Below are 21,398 nucleotides of genomic sequence, written 5' to 3' on the forward strand. Positions count from 1 at the left end.
GAACTTTTATTACACTTTCTATATTTGATTTTATTTCCATTTAACTTTACTGGTGGATTTGTTATCAAGCCATTAATACAGATGCATATGGGCATTTAATTTGATTTAAGTAATACTTAAAAAGCATGCATAGCAAAAAAAAGAAAGATATCTTTTTTCTATTTCAGTTTAATCAAATAAAATATATAATCAAATAAACCTAAATTAAAATAATATTAAATATAAAGATTTATCTTGATAGATGAGAGAACCTACAATAATCAAATCCTTAATCCTCTAAATACTGCATGAAAACTAAAGAAATTTAAAAAAATATCAATTGCCATAAAAACTAATTGCAGTGCAAAACATGTATCACCATTAAATCAAATACACAATATTTCTAAAGAATAATTAATCATGAAAATAAAAAAGGAACATACATGTTTCTTTGCGTCGAAAATCGTTTTCATTATAGAATCCATTTATAACATTTATCATTTACAATAGACAAAAGAAAGAGCCTTTTTATAAGACTTTTCTTACACAAATGAACATAAACAAAGAGAATCTCCTAGAAACATACGCATGATCGTTTATCGGTCGCTACTTGCGTTAGATCTTTACCTGTGCCAGTGACTCTTTGATCCATGCACACCCAAGTATCAAATCCGAGTTGAAAGGAATAAAGACTTAATGTTCTTGTTTCGTGAAAGAAACAAGATCAGAAATAAATATCTTGACAATACGAGATAAATACTCTTCTCAAGATCAAATCGACGATTGATCCCAAGGAAATGACTGAAGGATGCTGAAGGGGTGATACGAGTTGCCGTGCGAGCACTCTTGATCGCGGAATTATCAAGAGTGGGTAAAGAAGAAGAACGACAGAAGAACACAAGAGTTGAATTAGGGCGAAGGAAAATACCTTCTCTAGATTATGAGAATCAATTGGATTTTACAAATCTCTCTCTCACAATCTCTCTAGATCAAAGAACAACCTCCCTGATCTCTTTTCTGATTACAAACTGAGTTCTAAACCCTAGAAAAGTCGTGTTTCTATTTATACTAAACAGAAATCCCAACTGGAGCAGGAAACAGACCCAGGCCCGGATCCGCGACGCGGTCGACCGCAGTGCCCAAGTCGGTCGACCGGTCAGAACGACGAAATCTGGAAAATCGATTACAGGGTTCTCCGGTCGACCGCAGTGCCACCATCGGTCGACCGATCTCAGTCCCGAGACACAGTTGGGGTCTGTGCACGATGCGGTCGACTGCCGTGACCACGCCGGTCGACCGGACAGAGTCCAACTGTAATTTCTACAGTTTTGATGAATCCTTTCGACTTCATTGCTTCCAATGGCCTCGTCCACGACTCCTCTACTCTATTCTCAAGATACCATAAGAATCATCTATCCTCAAGCTAATTGTTGGATATTTCAAATTTGGAGGCTTTACTTCTCCATTGGTTATAGTATACGTCTCTCCCTTTATTAATAAACCGCTGAACTTTTCTATCAGCTTATTAAATAAAATTGCTTGGATAAGTGTTCCTTGCAAAATACACAATGTAGAATAAATTATGTAATCATGGTAATATGATAATTAAATGAAATAATAACAATGTGAAATTCGTATCACCCATCAACCGAAACAGAGCCTTCTTTCTCTGGTTTTTCTTGCTGCTGTCCGTTCTCCCAGAAATCATTGTTTACAGGTTTTGTTTAGAGCTTACAGGTTGTGTACTTGGGCTGATTCTATTCTCAAAGCCAACAAGTGGTATCAGAGCGGTGTATGCCTAAGTACCAACCAAGATCTGAAGAGATGACGAGTTCGGAGAAGATGACGACCAAGGTGGGTTCGCTCACTCTTCAATACCCGACGCTATCGAGGGATAACTATGCTTCGTGGGCAATCAAGATGAAAGTCTACATGAAGGCTCAAGACGTGTGGGATGCCATTGAGCCCGCGGCAGGCGCGTCCGTGGAACACAGGAAGGATCAGATGGCGTTGGCGGCCATCTACCAGGGGATTCCTGAAGAGACTTTGATGGTGATTGCAGAGAAGCAAACGGCAAAGGAGGCATGGGAGACGTTGAAAACAATGCATCTAGGAGCGGATCGTGTGAGGAACGCGAAGGTGCAGACCTTGAAGTCCGAGTTCGAACTTCTCCGGATGAAGGAGAATGACAACGTCGACGATTTTTCGACGAAGTTGACAGGAGTCGTCAACAAGATCCGGGCTTTAGGCGGCGAGATGGAGGAGAACTACGTCGTCAGAAAGCTACTTCGGGCGGTACCGGAGAGATTCCTTACTATCGTCTCCACGATTGAACAGTTCGGGGACATCGACGACATGACACTCGAGGAGGCGATCGGGCGTCTCAAAGCCCACGAGGAGAGGGCACGTGTTTTTCGAAACAACGTCGACGATCACCTATTGTTGACGCATGCGGAGTGGCAAGCAAGGAGCAAGAAGAACGGCGGAGGCTTCCTCTCAACACCTACAACCAATGATGGCAGCGGTCGAGGACGAGGTCGCGGGGCCGGTCGTGGGCGTGGCCGTGGCCAAAGAGGCCGAGGCGGACAGCAGTACCACGGCAGCGGACAGCAGTACCACGGCAGCGGACAGCAGTACCACGGCAGCGGACAGCAGTACCACGGAGGCCGCGGAGGGGAGCACGGCGGCCAGGCAGGCCGAGGCGGCTTCGGCGGCAGAGGAGGACGTCCAGGAGGTGGTTTCGGCCATGGAGGTGCAGCTCGCCAGGAGGGGGAGAGTAGCACAAGCGGTGGTCGAGACAAATCCAACATCAAATGCTTCAATTGCGGAGTATACGGGCACTTTCAGTCGGAGTGTCACAAGCAACGCCGCAATAATGAACAGGAGGCTCATCTCACCCGTGCATATGACGAGGAGCCAACCTTGATGATGGCTATGTTAGAGGAATCGTCAAGTGTCATTTTGCTTAATGAAGAGAAGGTGATGCCGGATTTACTTACAGCAGGGGAGGCACATGTTGACAACAACACTTGGTACCTTGACAACGGAGCTAGCAATCACATGACCGGCCACCGAGACAAGTTTAAGGAGCTCGACGAGAACATCAAGGGAACCGTCAAGTTTGGTGATGGATCCGCGGTAGAGATCAAGGGGAAAGGCTCTATCCTCTTTCAGTGCAACAACGGCGATCAAAGGCTACTACCTGAGGTATATTATATTCCAAGTTTGAAATCTAACATTATTAGCCTTGGTCAGATGACTGAAGATGGGAGTAAGGTTGTTATTGCTGACGAGTACCTGAGGGTGTTTGATAGGAACGGTGCTCTCTTGATGAGGGTGACTCGTTCAACTAACCGATTGTACAGGATAGAGTTAAAAACTTGCAAGCCAGCGTGTTTGATGGCGAATATTAACGATCCAGCTTGGCTATGGCATGCTCGCCTTGGGCATGTCAATTTCTTCACCCTCAAGATGATGACTGAAAAGCAATTTCTTCGCCCTCAAGATGATGACTGATAAGAGGATGGCTTCCGGGTTGCCGAAGATCTTGCACCCGAACCAACTATGCGAAGGATGCCTCGTCGCCAAGCAAGCAAGACTGTCGTTCCCTTCGCAAGCAAATTTCAGAGCTCAGAAGCCGCTGGAGTTACTACACGCTGACCTATGTGGTCCTATCACCCCATCTACACTTGCTGGGAATAACTACTTCCTTCTTATCGTTGATGATTTCAGCCGATGGATGTGGGTATACATGTTGAAGGCCAAGAGTCAAGCTAAAATCCTCTATAAAGGGTCGCAACAAATCATTCATAAGCCTCATAAAGGTAGCCGGAGCATTGCACAGTCCAAACGGCATCACCAACCACTCGAACAGGCCTTGCTTGGTCTTGAACGCAGTCTTCCAAGTGTCTTCCTCCCGAATCCTCACCTGATGGTAACCAGACTTCAAATCCAGCTTCGTGAAAAACCTCGCTCCCTCCAACTGGTCCATAAGATCATCGATCCGCGGTAATGGGTAGCGATTCTTGATTGTGATCTTGTTGAGTGCCCGATAATCTACGCACATGCGCCAACCTCCATCCTTTTTGGGCACCAACAACACTGGTGACCCGCAAGGCGAACAACTTGGCACAATCACTCCTGTCTCCAAGAGCTCCTGAACTTGCTTCTTGATCTCCTCGGACTCTAGTACTGATGTGCGGTATAGGCCTATGTTAGGTAAGGAACTCTCCCCTGTCAACATAATCTCATGCTCTACACCTCGACGTGGTGGTAGTCCCGTGATCTCCGAAAACAAGTCCGCATACTTTGCTTTTAACCTTTCAAGATCTCCCTCCTGAAGCTTGCTCAAGGCGGACAAGCACATCCCACTCAGCTTCTCTTCATACGGTCGAATGAACAATAAAACGAACTTCCTGCCCGCATTCACCAACCTCTTAGCCTGAGTCACTGTCACCAAGCTCGTCTCCTGTGGAAGAGACGCCGAACGAAAAACGAATTGCTCGCCATCCTTGGTGAACGTATACTTTTGGGCTCGCCGATCATATACTGCGTATCTATCCCACAAATAAGGATTGCCCAAAATAACTTGGCAAACATCTAACGGAACCACGTCGCATGTGACCTCGTCAATATACGACTCGTGGAGTGCAAATCTGAATGAACACTGGTTCACTACACTCAATCCCGCCTCCTTCTGAATCCACCCTAATGGATAGGGCTTTGGATGCTTCACCGTCTTCAATCCCAGCTTCTGTACTAATGCCTCAGATATCAGATTTTTCTGACTCCCTGGATCTACAATAGCATCCACTAAGCTGGTCTTGACCTGCAATTTCAGAACAAAGAGCTGCTCCCTCGGGTCGTCATCTTCCTTGGTAGCCTGCTTCCCCGCCATAAGGTTGAGACTGCTATTGGGTTCGGTCATCCCGGGAACCTCCTTCGGACCCTGTGCTATCACGTACGCCTTCTTCTCCTCCTTCTTCTTCAATCCTTTAGGCTTCAGATGAGGATACTTATCCCAGCAACGATCGGCCACATGCCCTGTCTGCTTGCAGTGATTGCATGTCAATCCTGCTTTCCCCGAGTCAACCTTCTTCTTCTCATCCTTAGACTGAGAGCCACCCGTCTTGCTCCCCGATGGTTTGGAATCCCCCTTTGTCTCATTGCCCTTCTTCTGCCTGCCCTCAATGGCAATGGCCTTCACGCTCGCCTCTGCGATTGTCTCCACTGAAAACAGCTTCATCTCCTTCCGGATGTAATCATTCAGACCCGCCATGTACTTCATGAAGATGGGATACTCGTCTGTTGCGATGTTTAGAACCATCGCCTGCTGTTGGAACTCCGTCGTATACTCCTGAACGGTCTGATTAAACTTTTGGCGCAAGCCATACCACTTGTACCAACGCTCCTCAAGGAACCCTACTGGATAGAACTGTTTACGAAGTAGTTCCTTGAACTTGTTCCACGACGCCGCTTTCCTCTCCTGTTTGCAATAGGATTTCCACCACGTCAACGCGTGCCCGGAAAGCTTCAGTGTCGCGAACACTATCTTCTCCTTGGACGAATATCCGTAGAGAGTGAAGTACATCTCCATACGTTCGATCCAATCATCAAGCTTCTCCACGTTGATACTCCCATCATAAACAGGAATCTCAACCTTGAAGTCAATCTTCAGATTTTGGTAATTGTTCTTACTCCTTTGATGTCCGGCAGTCTTGACAATCTCAGTCTCCCCCTCTGAATCAGATTCCTCGTGTTCCTCGTCGGATTCGACGAGTTTCTTCTTGCCCTTCGAAGAAGATTCCTCCTTTTTGTCACCTCCGTTGATTAGACCCACGAGTTGGGTAAGAGTCGTCCCGATCGTCTCAATCTGTCTCTCCATGGCATCAAGTCTCGCTGAATTATCTGCTTCAGTCATCTTCTCCTTCCTTAATTTCTGGACTCTCTCCAAAGAAATAAGGATCTCGCCAAGCTTCTTGTACTGTGAGCGAGTAAGGACCATACACAGGTTCCCCCTTCACAGGATCTAGGTTCTCTGATACCAACTTGATACGAGTTGCCGTGCGAGCACTCTTGATCGCGGAATTATCAAGAGTGGGTAAAGAAGAAGAACGACAGAAGAACACAAGAGTTGAATTAGGGCGAAGGAAAATACCTTCTCTAGATTATGAGAATCAATTGGATTTTACAAATCTCTCTCTCACAATCTCTCTAGATCAAAGAACAACCTCCCTGATCTCTTTTCTGATTACAAACTGAGTTCTATACCCTAGAAAAGTCGTGTTTCTATTTATACTAAACAGAAATCCCAACTGGAGCAGGAAACAGACCCAGGCCCGGATCCGCGACGCGGTCGACCGCAGTGCCCAAGTCGGTCGACCGGTCAGAACGACGAAATCTGGAAAATCGATTACAGGGTTCTCCGGTCGACCGCAGTGCCACCATCGGTCGACCGATCTCAGTCCCGAGACACAGTTGGGGTCCGTGCACGATGCGGTCGACCGTCGTGACCACGCCGGTCGACCGGACAGAGTCCAACTGTAATTTCTACAGTTTTGATGAATCCTTTCGACTTCGTTGCTTCCAATGGCCTCGTCCACGACTCCTCTACTCTATTCTCAAGATACCATGAGAATCATCTATCCTCAAGCTCCCATGAGGATCGCTAAGCTCCCGAAGAGAAGATACACCCGTATCAAGGGGCTGCAGATCTCTTGAACTCTTCTTTTTTATGCTGAAGAACTCACTAAGAAGACACCTTTAGATTTGAAATTTGTACTCCTCACTCTCCAAAATGTCAGGGCTTCAACGTTGCTTAGATCTCCTCAATCAGCACGTCGTCAATTGCCAATTACCTTTCACAAATGACAAAGGAGGGGGGGTTATTTATATGGCTTCAGATGTTGTGTTCATGGATAAGAGCATATCTTCAGCTAATAACCACTCTTCCATGTTTAAGGATAGCCTCAAGGCAGTTAGGGAGGTTCTAAAACCGTCGAAACAGATCAAAAACCATCAAAACGCGTCTCGAGAATCCTGATTGGTGCGAAACACCCTCAGTGTTTCGCACCATGTGCAAAACACCAAGGGCGTTTCACACTTCTGGGTGTGAAAAACCAGGCTACTTGTGTTATTCTTCCGTCATTTTGCCATTTCGCGCATTCCATTGACTCGTACGCTTCGCCGACTCGCTTCATGCGCTTGTTTGGTTCTTTACGGCTTCTGATGATCCTCTTTGACTCAGATGATAACGTTCATCACCTTCTCTTCATCTTGAGCATTGTACGGTAACATATAGGTGATTTTTAACTCCTACAGATATCCCCTCCAAAGTGTTTCAGCCTTACTCTTTTATAGAAGAGCCTAGAATACTTTGGATATGATACGTCCAAGCTTCAATTCTTTGACTTCTTCAGCTTTCAGTCTATTTAGTATTTTGTTGAATAGCTAAAATTCTTCTGGTGGTGCATTTATCATCTGACCGTTGTCAAAATCTTGAACTAAAACCGATGTGTGGATTTCTGAATTAGCTCGTGCAGTTGAATCAACGTTGAACTGGTCGTCTTCATCGGGAGTTTGTATCTGAATCACGATTGAACTCCCTGAGATTATCCTTTGGCCTGGAATTTTTCCTAAGCCATATTTTAGTAAAATTATCGATGCGTTGACCGGCGACGACCCTCATTATAGTGCCGTTGAGCCTTATTTTGGCAAAAATATCGATATGTTGATCGGCATTGACCTTCATTGCAATGCGTTGCCCGGCTCTAACCTTCATTATCACGCGTTGACTGGCGTTGACTTTTATTATCACGCGTTGACTGGCGTTGACTTTCATTGTCATGCATTGACTGGTGTTGACTTTCATCACCACGTGTTGACCGGCGTGAATATAGTTTATACTCATACGTTAACTGGAGTCTATACAGTTTAAACTCTTAAGGCGTTGGAGTAGGAAGAATCAATTTATACTCGTATACTCATCGGAGTTTTGGGAATTAGTTTAACCTCGTGTACCTGGTGGAAGTTCAAGGAGATATAATTTATACTCATATACTCATCCGAGTGTAAATACGGGCCTCAAATATATCAAAACGGGTGAAAATAGTCAAAAATGCGCGAAAATACACTACATAAACACCCGGAGCCCTCCCTAAGTGTGAAACACATGCGAGTGTCTCACACATGTGTGCGAATCAGTAGGTGGAGGTGCAAAATAGTGGGGGTGTTCCATGTAGGAGAGAGAAAGATGATAGAGAAGAGAGAATGTGAAGGGGGAGAGAGGGAGAGCCCTTTTATCCAAAGGTTTTCAATCCACCCCCCCCTTCAAAACCATTTTTATCCCCACTTCTTCTTCCTTCTTCTTTCTCAAACTCTCTTGCAAACCCAACTTCCTCCCTCTAAGGATTCTAAATATTCTCAAACTCTTGCCTTTAATAGCCCTTCAACCCATCAAAATTTCGAAAATAATCTCCTCCTTTTCTTGGACGAAATTTGTCACCTCTCAAGAGCTAGGATTTGTTGGATTCTTGAGTTCAAGATTTGGACTCTTTCTCTTCTTGGGTTCAAGCTTCTCTTGAGTAAGTTTCTCGTCATGACCTTATGTTTTGTGTTTGATTTTGATTCATGAGCTCGTGGGTTTGTATGCAAAGATCAAAACTTTAATCTCATGAATTGAATATGGCCAAAATTTGGAACTTGATGATGATGGTTGTTTGGTTCAGCAATTGTTTTCTTCATTGTATAACTCATTACAACTTTGATCATTACAACAAGTTTAAAAAAAGATTAGTCTTTTTATAAGACTTTTAAATAAAAATAAAAATCACAATCTCCTTTAAATAACACACAGATCCTATTTATTAGTCTCTGTTTGCGTGGGATCTTTGTCTGTGCCGGGGTTTATCCGTGGATCGTCTTGGATCGAATTCGGTTGATAGAATGATTAATCAGAGCTCTTACTTCATCAAGGAAATAATTGCTAAAGTAAATGATCTCGACCAAGTGAGATCACACTCTTCTCGAGATCAAGTCCAAGCCTGATCTTAAGGAATGGGGGACGAGGCTTCAGATCCTTCGAATTGCTCTTTCTTTATGCCGGGATACTCTAAGATCTATTAGACTCCTCTGAAATTTTATGGAATGCACTCTCTAATTCGGCAGCACCTCCTCCTCTTTGATTAAAATTCACCCCCTCTATAAGAAGACCCTAGGGTTGTATGTATAGGGCTTCGGATGCATGGTATTTAGATAAGAATGAAGGTTTTGGTCCTATCTTCAGTTAACAATGACCTAACCACGTATTAGGATGATATCAAGGCAGTTAGGATGCTCTGGAATGAAGAAATCCCGAAAAAATATCAACAAACGTGTTTTGGAAAGTCGATGTGCGCGGCAGATCCTGGTGACCCACCACTGTGCGGATCACTAATTGGTGACCCGCATGCATGCGGGTCACCTCGTGATGACCCGCGTGCGTGTGGGTCACCTCGTGATGACCCACACTTGTGTGCGTCACTTCGTGATGACTCGCACTTACGTGGGTTGCCTTGAGACTTGGCCATTTTTGGCTTTTCTAGACTTGTATTTTTTATCGTTTTGTGTATTTTGTCATTTTGTTGACTTTTACGCCTCGCCAACTTGCTTCATACGCTCGTTAGCTTCTATACTGTATTAGATTGGATGATCCTCTTTAATTTAGATAATCCCCTCTGACTTGGATGATGATGTTCATCGTCTTCACTTAGTCTCGAGCTGCGTGCGGGAACTCATAGGTAATTTTTGATGCCTACAATGGTGGCCAACATTTTGGTTCTTGGAGGGGAATTTGAAACTTGGGTTTAAGGCCATGGATGAAACTTTTAGGGGTTTTGAGGTGATGGCCGAATTTTCTTAGGATGCTTGGCAAAAGTTGAGCTTTGGGTATTTTGGCCAAAATTGATTGTGAGGGGTTTTGGATGAAAATTGAAATCGTCGTTTGTATGTATAGATCTCGTAGGTTTAATTAGATTTTAACCATAAAATCCTATTTTTTGTAGGATTTTGGCTAAAGTTCATAATTTTCCTTTTAATTTCTAGTTCCTAAACTGATTCAATATCTCGCATTTGAAATTTAATCTGAATCTTTGATTTTCATTATAGATTAGCAATGTCTCAGAGATGGCCATGTATTCATATGAGTCAATCAGCTTCTCAACATGTTAAGAGGGTGGATCCCATAGCTTCATCATTCGAGGGTGAGATTTTACCATTTTCGTAAATTCATAATTAATATTCTGAATAATACATCCTCGTTTGTCTCCTTTGTGAGGCATTTGGGAAGAACTGATATCCTATCTTGCGGGGATTGACATTTCAAAAGATGTGTTTTTGTCTCATTAAAACATTTCTTAAGGCAAAAGGGGCGATTTCATGCTGTATTGCACTCTGTAGGGCAAGGTATATTATCATGTTATTTTTACGTGATAATGTACATTGTCCCTGGTGTGTGAAACAATTGAAATCGCCTCACCAATTTACAACTCAGTGACTCTATCTCTCAGACTCGTGAGATGAGTTCAACTCCTTGTATTGCCTTAGAAATATTTTTTTAATCGCGTGTTATTTGTTTCAGTTAAATTCTCCTCGGATGTGTTCTCGCCTCATGCGACAAGTGGTGGTAGCAGCGAGACTTATACTTCTGCTGATGATACACCGCTCGTTGCCATTGCTACTCAATTTAATCCAGATGGGCCCGAGGAAGTTCCTCGGCTTATGCGGGATGGAGATCATCGTACACTATGATGGCTGATTACCGACTCCCTGCTTACCAAAGATCCAAGCTCCACTTAGGCTTTGAGGAAGCCTGATTAGATGTTTGGCGAACATGTTGAATACCCGGCCATGTTGACCCTTGAGGAAGAACATTGGTTGAATGAAGATAGCAGGAGTTTGCTATATCTTCCCCTGATCCCTCGCCAATACACACTTGCATGTTTAAGGAAGCAGGCCGTGAAGCGGGTGATGTCTTGGCATCTGACAAATGAGCATGAGCGAGTCTATTGTGGGTTCATTACTCATCAAAAGACCTCGGGTTCTAGTGATAGAAGTTCTATTTGTGGACTCCGTCCTGGTCTTCTGGGACAAGATGTAGCATCGCTGAATGAGCTACCAATAATTACCGACACGGCGATGAATTAGCTTGCCAGACTGGGGAGGAAATTCTTTGTACCAGGATATAGGTGTTATGGCTGGGTGTACTCATCGGTGAAGAAGTAGTGGACCTAGATGACGAGTTACATTCTTGGGTGCTGGGGTGATGAGCTAAAGAATAGTGTACTATATACCCTAATACGTGCCAGCATGTATGAATTGCAGATCACCTCGCATAATTTCTTGGCTTTGTTGGAGCTTTATGACCCGACACTAACACATTTTTGACTCACCATGGAGAGTTAGAGTTGGCTCTTCATGAGATGCAGAAGGATTCTGGATTCCGATGGGCGATCATCCATATCTAGAGTACTTTCCTCCTTGCCGACAACTAAATCAACTGAAGAAAGCCTTTCCTGACATTTACAACATGTTGTGGGATCTTACGTGTCATTATCAGATAGCTTTAGCCGGTATAGGTGTGCTGGCAAAGAAGAAATCCCTACAGCTAAGCTTGAAGCAATTCGCTAACTACTTGTTCAAGCATCTAGAGGATGATTCCGGTGAGGCGGTCTACGAGTTAGATCCTTTGACTCCCTCAGAGATCAATAACCTAATTGAGAAGATTGGTGCTCATTCATCCAACTTGCTTATGGTAAGGACCTTTCCTTACTTTAGGCGATGGTCGCCGATATACACAGCGGGCTTCTATACTTAGTTTCTAGCTTCACACAGGTGGGGCGTAATCCATCGACCGGGATTTCCCCTGTCAAGATTGAGCTCCTATATACTTATCTAATGGTGTGGCTTATCTTTCACTGCCTTGATTTAATTTCAGCGTCGAACATCGCAGATCCCTTCGTTCCCCTCCTACGGCTATTAGAATATAGCAAATGGGGAGCGAAACAGTTCCTTAAGGCGAGGCATGAGCTTCACATCCACAAATGCTGGGAGTTCTTCAAATGCTTTCCCGGCTTCTCTAGCTATTATAATGATTTGTTGATTAATGAAGAGAGGCTAGGGACAGGGCATACTATCCTTAATGTGGGTGAATTTCGGTGGTTGATGAACATCCGGCAGGGATATCTCATCCTTTGTGTGAAGGAGCACTGTCACATAGAGCCTTACCTACTATGTTGATTCGCTCGTCAGTTTGCTTACAACCAACTGTATGTTGGGAATACGAGTCGAGAGCTGAGGACTAAGGGTGGTCTTATAAATGGCGTCCGAGCGTGGCTTTGGAGCATGGTGGGTTACACATGTGCCACCTTCAACCTCCTTATGGCAGGGCATGAATCACAGCTTACCTTCCTTTGTTGCAAGTGGCTCATCGCTACCAATGAGCCTACGAAGCTGAATCATATTACGGAGCTGGAGGTAAAAGAAGAAGTTCGGGTTGCCACCAGGGGGAAGAAGTCTGCTGAGTCTTCTGGCATGGGCAAATGGATAGTGGAGGATGAAGAGGAGATCCTTCCTACTAATGATGAGGAGGAGACCTCAGATGAAGGTGAAAACGATGTTGGAGATATGAGGACTGACGGTGATGATGAGGCCATTGAGACAGATGTGTCAGACTCCTTCTTTTCCTCTGGATGATTTATGAGCCTAGCGATTATCCGCCTAGACTTGTCCATTTGCTTTGTTTAAGCCCCCGACGACTCTAAAGAATTCAAGGCAGGAGGTCTTATTTATGTGACCTAACAAAATGATAATTGTCATTCTAGGTGAAGCAGTTCAAGAAGAAGAGCCTCTTCCCTTCCTTTGTACGAGATCTTGATCCGCTACTGAGGCTTCTTCACGGGTCGAGTCACGTGCTAAGTTTGGGTAGGAGAGGCGTGCTATTCACAAGGAGGCTCGATCTATGAAGCGGAAGAAAACAGTGCATAAGTCACATATTGATTCGTGCGCTTTTTGAGGCGGAGTGATTCGACAACGCACCTACCGACGGAGAAGGTAACGTCTCGCCTTTGCGTAACCTTTGATTATTTTACTTGTGAATTCTTCGGACGTAACCACATTCTGTGTTCTCAAGGGGTCACGAAGGAGGTGTATTCCTGTATGACTCTCTCTTTCCCGACTTTGCTCACTTCAAAGGCTCGGGCTTCATGTAGTAAATCCGTGAGGCTATTAATAAAGACCCTATGCGTGCCGAGGCTAGCGAGAGTGCTAATATCGGCGAGCTTGATCCTTTTATGAGAATCTTAAGCATAGGTATATCTAACACGGGTAATATGTTAGCCTCTTTGTTTTGATGATGTTTAACAAATAATTTATATCTAATATTGTTTGTCTAGTATTTGTGTTTTGTATTCATTGTAGACAAACAATATGTTGGAGGATGGATGGAATTGTGCATTCATGATCATATCCAATGGAGGTTGGCGGAATTGTGGAGTGAAGCCTACACAATTCAAAATTAAAGATTCAAGTTCAAGCTTCATCAACAAGTGTACTAAGATAGAGCTTCGTTGAAGATCACAAGCTTGGGTAATTTAGTTTAGGAGTTTATATTATGTATGTTAGTACCTTAAGCTCAATATAATATACACAATATAATTAGAAAACATATTTTTGTTTCATACTTACATGCATATATATGATTTCATCAATATCAATTTTATTTAGTTCAATGAAATCATATTTACTTTTGAAATGTTTGCAAAATATGTAATTTTATAAAAATATTTTTTCTTAGTTTATGGACTTAATAACAATTATATACATATCTTGTTTTCTATATAATCATTTTGTAAAGTTTCAAAACATGGTTAAACTAAAATGTCAAAACTCATATGTTTATGTTTTCATGTTTTGGACTATTTTGCAAAATGATGATATTTTACAATAGGAAATGTAATTTGAGAAATTCCTTTTGTAACATGTTCATTTACATGTTTATATACATTTCCCAAAGTTTTATTATTTTTTGAAATCATTTGTTATATTTAACAAATTTTCAAAATCAACAAAAACAGGTTCAAAACCTGAATATTTTTCAGTATCTGTTTGCGGTCGACCGCCATGGTCGACCGTCCCTGAGTCCAGAGACTGAGGAAGTTTTTTAGAGGCTCCCCCCCCCCCCCCCCCCGCAAAGTCTCTGGAAATTTTTGAGTTTCGAAAGTGACTCGCGATCGACCTTGAGATTTTCACGGTCGACCGTCATTCACTCCAACGGTCATTTTGGTATAGAATCATATTTCTGATTCTTAGGCTTTTTGGTCTTTTCCTTTGGGGTTTTTGCTGTTGTTTTCTCTTCCTATATAAACCCCTCAAACCCCTTCTACCAGCAACAACCAAGAAGTTTTTAAAACAAAAGTTTAATAAGGGTTTAAGCTTGGTTAGTTTGTTTTAAGTTTAGGGTTTTACAAAGAGGAGCTTACATCAGGTGTTGAAGAGTTCGTCTTCAATATTTCATCATCTTCTCTTTGTGTTTATAGAGAAGTTTCCTTAACTCTATTTCCTAGCATTTTTACTATTGTATTTCATATCAATTTTATTGCTAGTTCTTCTTGAGTTAAGTCTTATTTATTCTCTTTATTGCTAGTTCTTCTTGAGTTAAGTCTTATTTATTCTCATTGTTACACACACCCACATTGAGCTTATCATATTCATACATAGTATATTTGGGTTGGTGAGTGTTGTAACTTTAAATATGAGCTTACATTGAGTTCTCATCTATTGTAGAGAACAAATCATTTGTTATATTGTGAGATCGTAAGGTTTTCGGTGAGCTAGAAAACCGAGTGTGTTGTTGTAATGTTTTTGGTGAGCTAGAAAACCGAGTGAGAGTGTGAGGTGTGAATGTTGATCAATGAGCGTTAAAAACAGACATTGTGAGGTGTAAATATTATTCGGGTGAGCGTAAAAAACCCGGTTGTGATATTGGATTTCTCCCTGGGAGTGGGGAGCGGAGATGTAGGACGGAAGGTCAGAACTCCATGATCATTTGCTTGTGTTTGAGTTTGCTTTAGCATTTCATTTGTGCTTAGTGTTCATTACATTCTTGTCACCATTGTCAATTGTCCTATCATATTTGTAGATTATTTATTTCACCCTTGTGTTAGTTTATATATCCTTGCATATATTTCACTATATATCTCATTGTTAGGATATTGCTCTTTGTTCATATTGCTTATTCTTGCTTGTAACATATTATATATCTATCTTGCAAGAATAATTTATTAATTAGTTTTAATTGGCATAAAATTGGATTAGATTAGCATAAGACCCTAATAACCCCCTCTAGGATCTAACATAATACACCATTCAAGTGGCAATTACAGGAATTGAGCGATTCAGAATTCGTGCGTCCCCTAATCGTTTCTGCACTTCGTGCTCTTCTATAGAAACTGAAAGGAGCAGGCCCAAGTGCCGGAATCGAGGAAACTGATACAGCCTTAGAAGGTAAGTTTGATCTTCACCCATTGTTAATTTTGGCTTTTCCTTCTTCTGCCTAACTTCTACTTTCTTTAGATATCATTATGGAGGGTTTGGCTGAGGATGAAACCCTTCATGATGCTGACATCGAGGAGCCGGGTGGACATATGTTCGATCTGACTCCAAGCTCTTCTGAGGCTGATGATAGGTTGCTTGATGATATGTTGTCGGAGCAAACCCGTCATGAGGTTGTAGGACCACCCATAGAGGCTAGTTCATCTGAGATATGAATTTTACTATAATTTTATCATTATTTGTTGGTTAATTCTTGCTTAATCATAGGGGAGTCTTGATTGTAGGACCAGTCACTGGAACTGGTACAGCTACAATCAATAGCGCTCCTGGCCAGCATGAGGGTTCTGGCTTTTCATCATTAGAGGGGGCCATGGCTGTAGCTCGGTCGCCTACTTCTCAGCTTAAGGCTACTGTTCCTTCAGATCTGATAGTTACAGAAACCACTTGCATTATAGAGACTGGTACTGTTACCCCTTGTAGGCTATCTAAAAATTACTACAGATAGCTGATCACCATTAAACACCGATAATGGAAGTTATAATCTGACAGCTTTGAGAAGGCTACAATTAGAAAACTTTCATATAGATTGATGAAAGCTCTAATTCAATAGCCTTCACAATTAACATCGGGAGTTATAATCTAACAACTCTCTTATTTTTAAGGAGTCAAGACAAAGACAACAAGATGATGATCTTTGCAATGCTCTAGCAAAAGAGACCACAAATTGATGGTCTCTTCACATCAAAACGCAGAGGTCATCCCTGTATTTCAACATCAAAACACAGAGGTCATCCTTGCATTACAACATCAAAACGTAGAGGTCATCCCTACGTTACAACATCAAAACACAAGGGTCGGACCCGTGTTTTCTGTGTTTGACTGGTTCAAACAGAAACTGAACGGTTTCAAAACCGTATCTTCACTTAATGGAGAGATTTTAGGGGGAAGGTTACACCCCTTAAACCCTTGAGCGGTTTCAAAACTATTTTTCACGAAAAGGGGTCGGTTACACCCCATTAAGGAAAGATTTTAGTGGGGTAGTTACACCCCTAAAAACCCCTATAAATGGCGAAGTCAGCATTTTTCAACCAAGAGAATCCTCAGCAACAGAGAGTTCTTAGAGCTTTCATTCTTGGCTTATTAATTGATTTTCAGTTCAAATCAACTCTTTTTTAAGAGTTTAAACTCGCTCTGAGTTATCAACTAGTCAAGAGTTTCAAACTTGCCATGCAAGTTCTCCTCAACGTCAATCAAGAGGAATCAACCACATTCTATAAAGTGAGGTGGTCGGATTGTCAGCAAGAAGGAAACTCGATACGAACGTCGAGGGAGGCATCTCATTGCTACTGTGAATAACTCAGGTTAAACAAAGGGAAGGATCTCCGTCGACCCTTCTCTGTTTTGTAAATCGGGAAATCGATATAAGAAGATTTGTAATTTCTTTTTTCTAAGTCTGTTAGAGAGAAATTATATCGAGAGAATTGTGATTAATTCTTTTTCTGAGTCTGTCAGAGAGAATAAACAAATTCAATTCTCAATTGTCTTCTTCGAACTTTCCCTCCAAGCACCCTAGCTGTGAGACCAACTGGAGGAACCGATACACTGATGATTGTTAAATCTACCACCATTCCATCGATTCACGAGGTTGGGTCGGCTGGACCAAGCACAGGGTCTCAAGCTAGAGGGTCCTCCACTGGCGTTAGTAAGCTCTGCTTCATGACTTGCTTTGAGGTTTTAGTCAATATTTCAGGATTTCTTATTCTCTCCTTCTTTTCTTGTAGAGCTCCCAACGTCTCCATATGAGCTCATCATGGCCTTGTTGTCTAATACTGATCCAAGCAAAGAGATATTAAATGTGGACCTTGGTCATTTCATTTCTTTTGTGAGTAGAACAATCGATAAGATCCTTCACCGAGGTACTTGGATTGGTAACGTCACTTTTGTATCTTCCTTTTGTTTTGACTTCATTATGAAAACAAAGTCTTTTACTTAGTGTATTTCTTTTATCATGATTTTTTATCCCTGTCTGGAACAAATAAATCACAATACTTATAGGATTTTTGACAAACCTTCAGCCATCAACGGGTTTGATGTGTCTTTACTAATTTCTGTTTGAATCGTGGTAGCATGCAGATTGTTTAAATCTATTAGCATGTGATGTTGTGCTAAAAGGAGTTAACTCTTTTAGAATCTGTGCCTCGATACTGAATACGTAGATTTAGTCATCCCTTACGGGATGCTTATAGGATTTTTAGCAAACCCTCAGCTATCAACGGATTTGATGTGTCTTTACCGATTACCGTTTGAATCGGGCTAGCATATGAATTATTTTAGTCTGTTTCACATATAATGTTATGCTAAAAAAATAATTCTTTTAGTCTTGGTGCTATGATATTGAATACATAGACTTTAATTATTTTTATGGGAAAAGAATAACCGGTCACGCGTATTAGGGGAAGACTTATCTCTAATTAGGGATCAAGATAAAGTCCCTCAGACATGAATCCTGGAATCTTTTTCATGGAAAAAGACCAACCGACAACGCGTGTTAGGCATAGACTTAATTCTAATTAGGGATTGAGATAAAGTCCCCTATGCGTATAAGGCATGGATTTCAACATTATTAATAATAACCTGCCACGATGTTCACAGAATACTCTGCGTAGCACAACTAGATTGAGGGGTGGATATAAAAACTACATGGATTCAAGGCATCTCAACTAGATCCATGTTCACTAAGAGCTAATCCTGTCCAATCATAAGCAATGGGTCCCAATTCAAACCTCACGATCAGTGAGTAATTCTTCTTGAGTCTTTGCAACAGATTTGAGAGTGTTCATATCGAGAGAAAGACCGATACAAAAGGTCATTCGTTCATTCTAATGTGAATGACTGATTTCTACGGTCCTCTTGGGATATCAATGTTGCTCATATGCGACCAAACCGTTAGTGTTCGACCAATTAACAAACGTTACTTTGCCCAACCAACGACGACGTTCGCATAGGAAGAAGAATTCAGAGGATGAATACCTTGGAGTTACTTCCAACATGATCAGTAGAGGGAAATCATCAATCTCTAGTTCTGATGATTCAGAGACAAACCGGTCTCCAAACTTTAAAGAGATACTGAATGAGTTTGAGGGAATCTACCAACATACTTGAACTCGAAAGAAAGTCATACCTCCTGTCGATTATCAAAGATTGGCTAGAGGAACTACTTCTGATGGTGAGCATTCAGCTATCGCAGAATCTCAATCCTCCAGTTCTTTTACAAAACATGAGAGCTCTACTCTTATGACGGAAACTCCGAAGACCTGGTGAGGAGAATTAATGAGCAGCAAGCCATGATCAAAGCACAAGAGGAGTCCATCAATGAACTCCAGATCCTGATGAATCAATTCGTCATAGACAAGGCCAAATCTTAGAAGATAGATTCACCGCCAAGGCAAGAATCTTTTCGAAGAGGAAGAATGTCTTCATCCCGACCCTTCACAAGCAAAGAAAAAAAAGTGATCAAGACTTTTGATCAAGAAAATCATCACATAGAATCCTCCTATGAAGATGGAAAAGAGACTGAGAATAAGCAGAATCTCCAGTCCACTAAAATGAGAGAATTGGAAGCCCGCCTTAATGTCATTGCTAACAGAAGTGAGCTCGAAGACGAGGGAGTTGCCAGGCCCTATCCTACAGAATGGGATGTAGCCCCTTATTCTCCAAAGTTTGAAGTCCTGACGCTATAAACGTTTGACGGTACGGGATCACTAAATCAACATATCTATTATTTCAAGTCACAGACTGGAAATGTGATATCAAAAGATACCATACTAGCTTGATTGTTTATTGACACTCTCACGGGAGTTGCCTTTGAATGGTTCTGGAAACTGCCTGACGGATGTATTCAAAAGTGGGCGGATCTAGAGAGATTCTTCCTGTCAAGATTCTTTGAAGAGGATACAGAAGTCTCCATCCATACCCTTCTCGCCACTAAGCAAAAGAAGAGGGAGCCCGTCAAAGCCTTCGTCAATAGGTTCCAAAGTATGGCTCTTCGATATTTGTCAGGGATGACACAGTCTACCTTAGTGGAGACATGTCGGTACAACTTATAGACCAACTTTCTAGCACGAATAAGGGTTACAAAATACCATTTCTGGAGACAACTAATATCTCAAGGTGAACAGGCTCAAATTGCCAGAGTCAAAGCTGAAGAACAAAGTAAGCAAGATCAATCTGAGCAGTTGGACCAAGCCTAATCTTCCCAATCAGAAGGGAAAGATACTACGACCACTGAAGTCAATCCTCTTCAATAGGATTACAGGTCCACAAAACTATCACATTAACAGTTACCTTTGATAGTCCATCAACTTACCAATCCTCTTCAATAGGATGGCGGGTCCACCAAAGCTATCACGTTAATAGTTATCTCCGATAACCAAACTCTTCAGATAGTAGCCTACCGTGTGACGTGCTCTATTCTAATTATAGTCATTATACTCTAATGTCATTAAATGACTTGAAGAATAGTGGCTCAATAGGTGATGTGATATGTCTACCCCTTTCCTCCTACACTTGTTCAAGACTAGAGGTTAGTTTATTTGTAGTCCACTGGATTATGAATAATAAATTTTTTGAGTTATCTAGATTACCTCTATCAACTGTAAAATTCTTCCCCTGTTAAGTCTTAATCAAGACTGGGGGTTGGTTACTTTGAATCTACTAGATTAAGAGTAATGAATCTTTCACATTGTCAAGTTAACATTACACTTCTAACGATCAATATCCCCATGGAGTATGAATTCAGCTTGCATCAGTCCTAATTTATCACGTTAACAATATACCTCTGACGATCAACTTATCAATCCTCTTTAATAGGATGATAAGTTCTCAAAATTGCTCAAAATCACAATCTTCCCTAGCAAGATGCTAAGTCTTCAAATCTTGTTCAAATCATAAGTATAAATTCCTATCACGTTAATACCACACCTCTGACAATTATTCCTGTCACGTTAATATCACACCTCGGACAAAATTAACTTATCGACTCCCTCTAATAGAGCGATAAGTCCACAAAGTTGCTCCGATCATAACAAACTCCTGTCACGTTAACATTACACATCTGATAATCCACTTATCAATCCTCTTCAATAGGATGATAAGTCCACAAAGTTACTCCGACTGTAACAAACTCCTACCACGTTAATATCACACCTCTGACAATCCACTTATCAATCATCTTCAATAGGATGATAAGTCCACAAAATTGCTCCGATCATAATAAAATTCTTTTCATGTTAATATCACACCTCTGACAATCATTCAAGTCATAATAATATCACACCTCTAACAAAATCAACTTATCGACTCTCTCCAATAGAGCGATAGGTCCTTAAAATTGCTCTGATCTTAACAAATTCCTGTCATGTTAATATCACATATCTGACAATCAACTTATCGACTCTCTCTAATAGAGCGATAAGTTATCAAAGTTGCTCCGATCGTAACAAATGCCCGTCAAGTTAATATCACACCTCTGACGACCAAATCAACTTATCAACTCTCTTCAATAGAGCGATAGGCCCATAATATACTGTTAGGTTAACATCACACTTCTAATAGTCAAACCCCCAATGAACTTATTAATCCTTTTTTAACAAGAATAGTAAGTTTTTGTTATAAAATCCCCAGTGGATTAAAGATTTTCTAGAATTATCCTAATGATAATGAAGAAAATTTTTGAATTTCACTCTAATAAAAATTCATGCCAATTTAATACTACACCTCTGGCACTTTAAACTTTCTTTTAGTATTTCAAGTAAAAACATAACACGGGAAGAAAC

At 41.6% G+C, this 21,398-nt stretch overlaps 1 protein-coding gene across 1 annotated transcript; it reads left to right on the forward strand.

Moving 5' to 3' along the window:
* Window positions 1,804–3,495, forward strand: LOC109836694. The gene has a single exon (XM_020404677.1). It carries the CDS (start codon window positions 1,804–1,806, stop codon window positions 3,493–3,495), a length of 1,692 nt encoding a protein of 563 aa, XP_020260266.1.

Source organism: Asparagus officinalis, chromosome 1, assembly GCF_001876935.1.
Source record: "Asparagus officinalis chromosome 1, Aspof.V1, whole genome shotgun sequence".
NCBI classification, from domain to species: Eukaryota; Viridiplantae; Streptophyta; class Magnoliopsida; order Asparagales; family Asparagaceae; genus Asparagus; species Asparagus officinalis.

What these genes read in the sequence shown, in the direction of transcription:
- LOC109836694 (XM_020404677.1), top strand. Translation starts at nt 1,804, where the DNA reads ATGACGAGTTCGGAGAAGATGACGACCAAGGTGGGTTCGCTCACTCTT.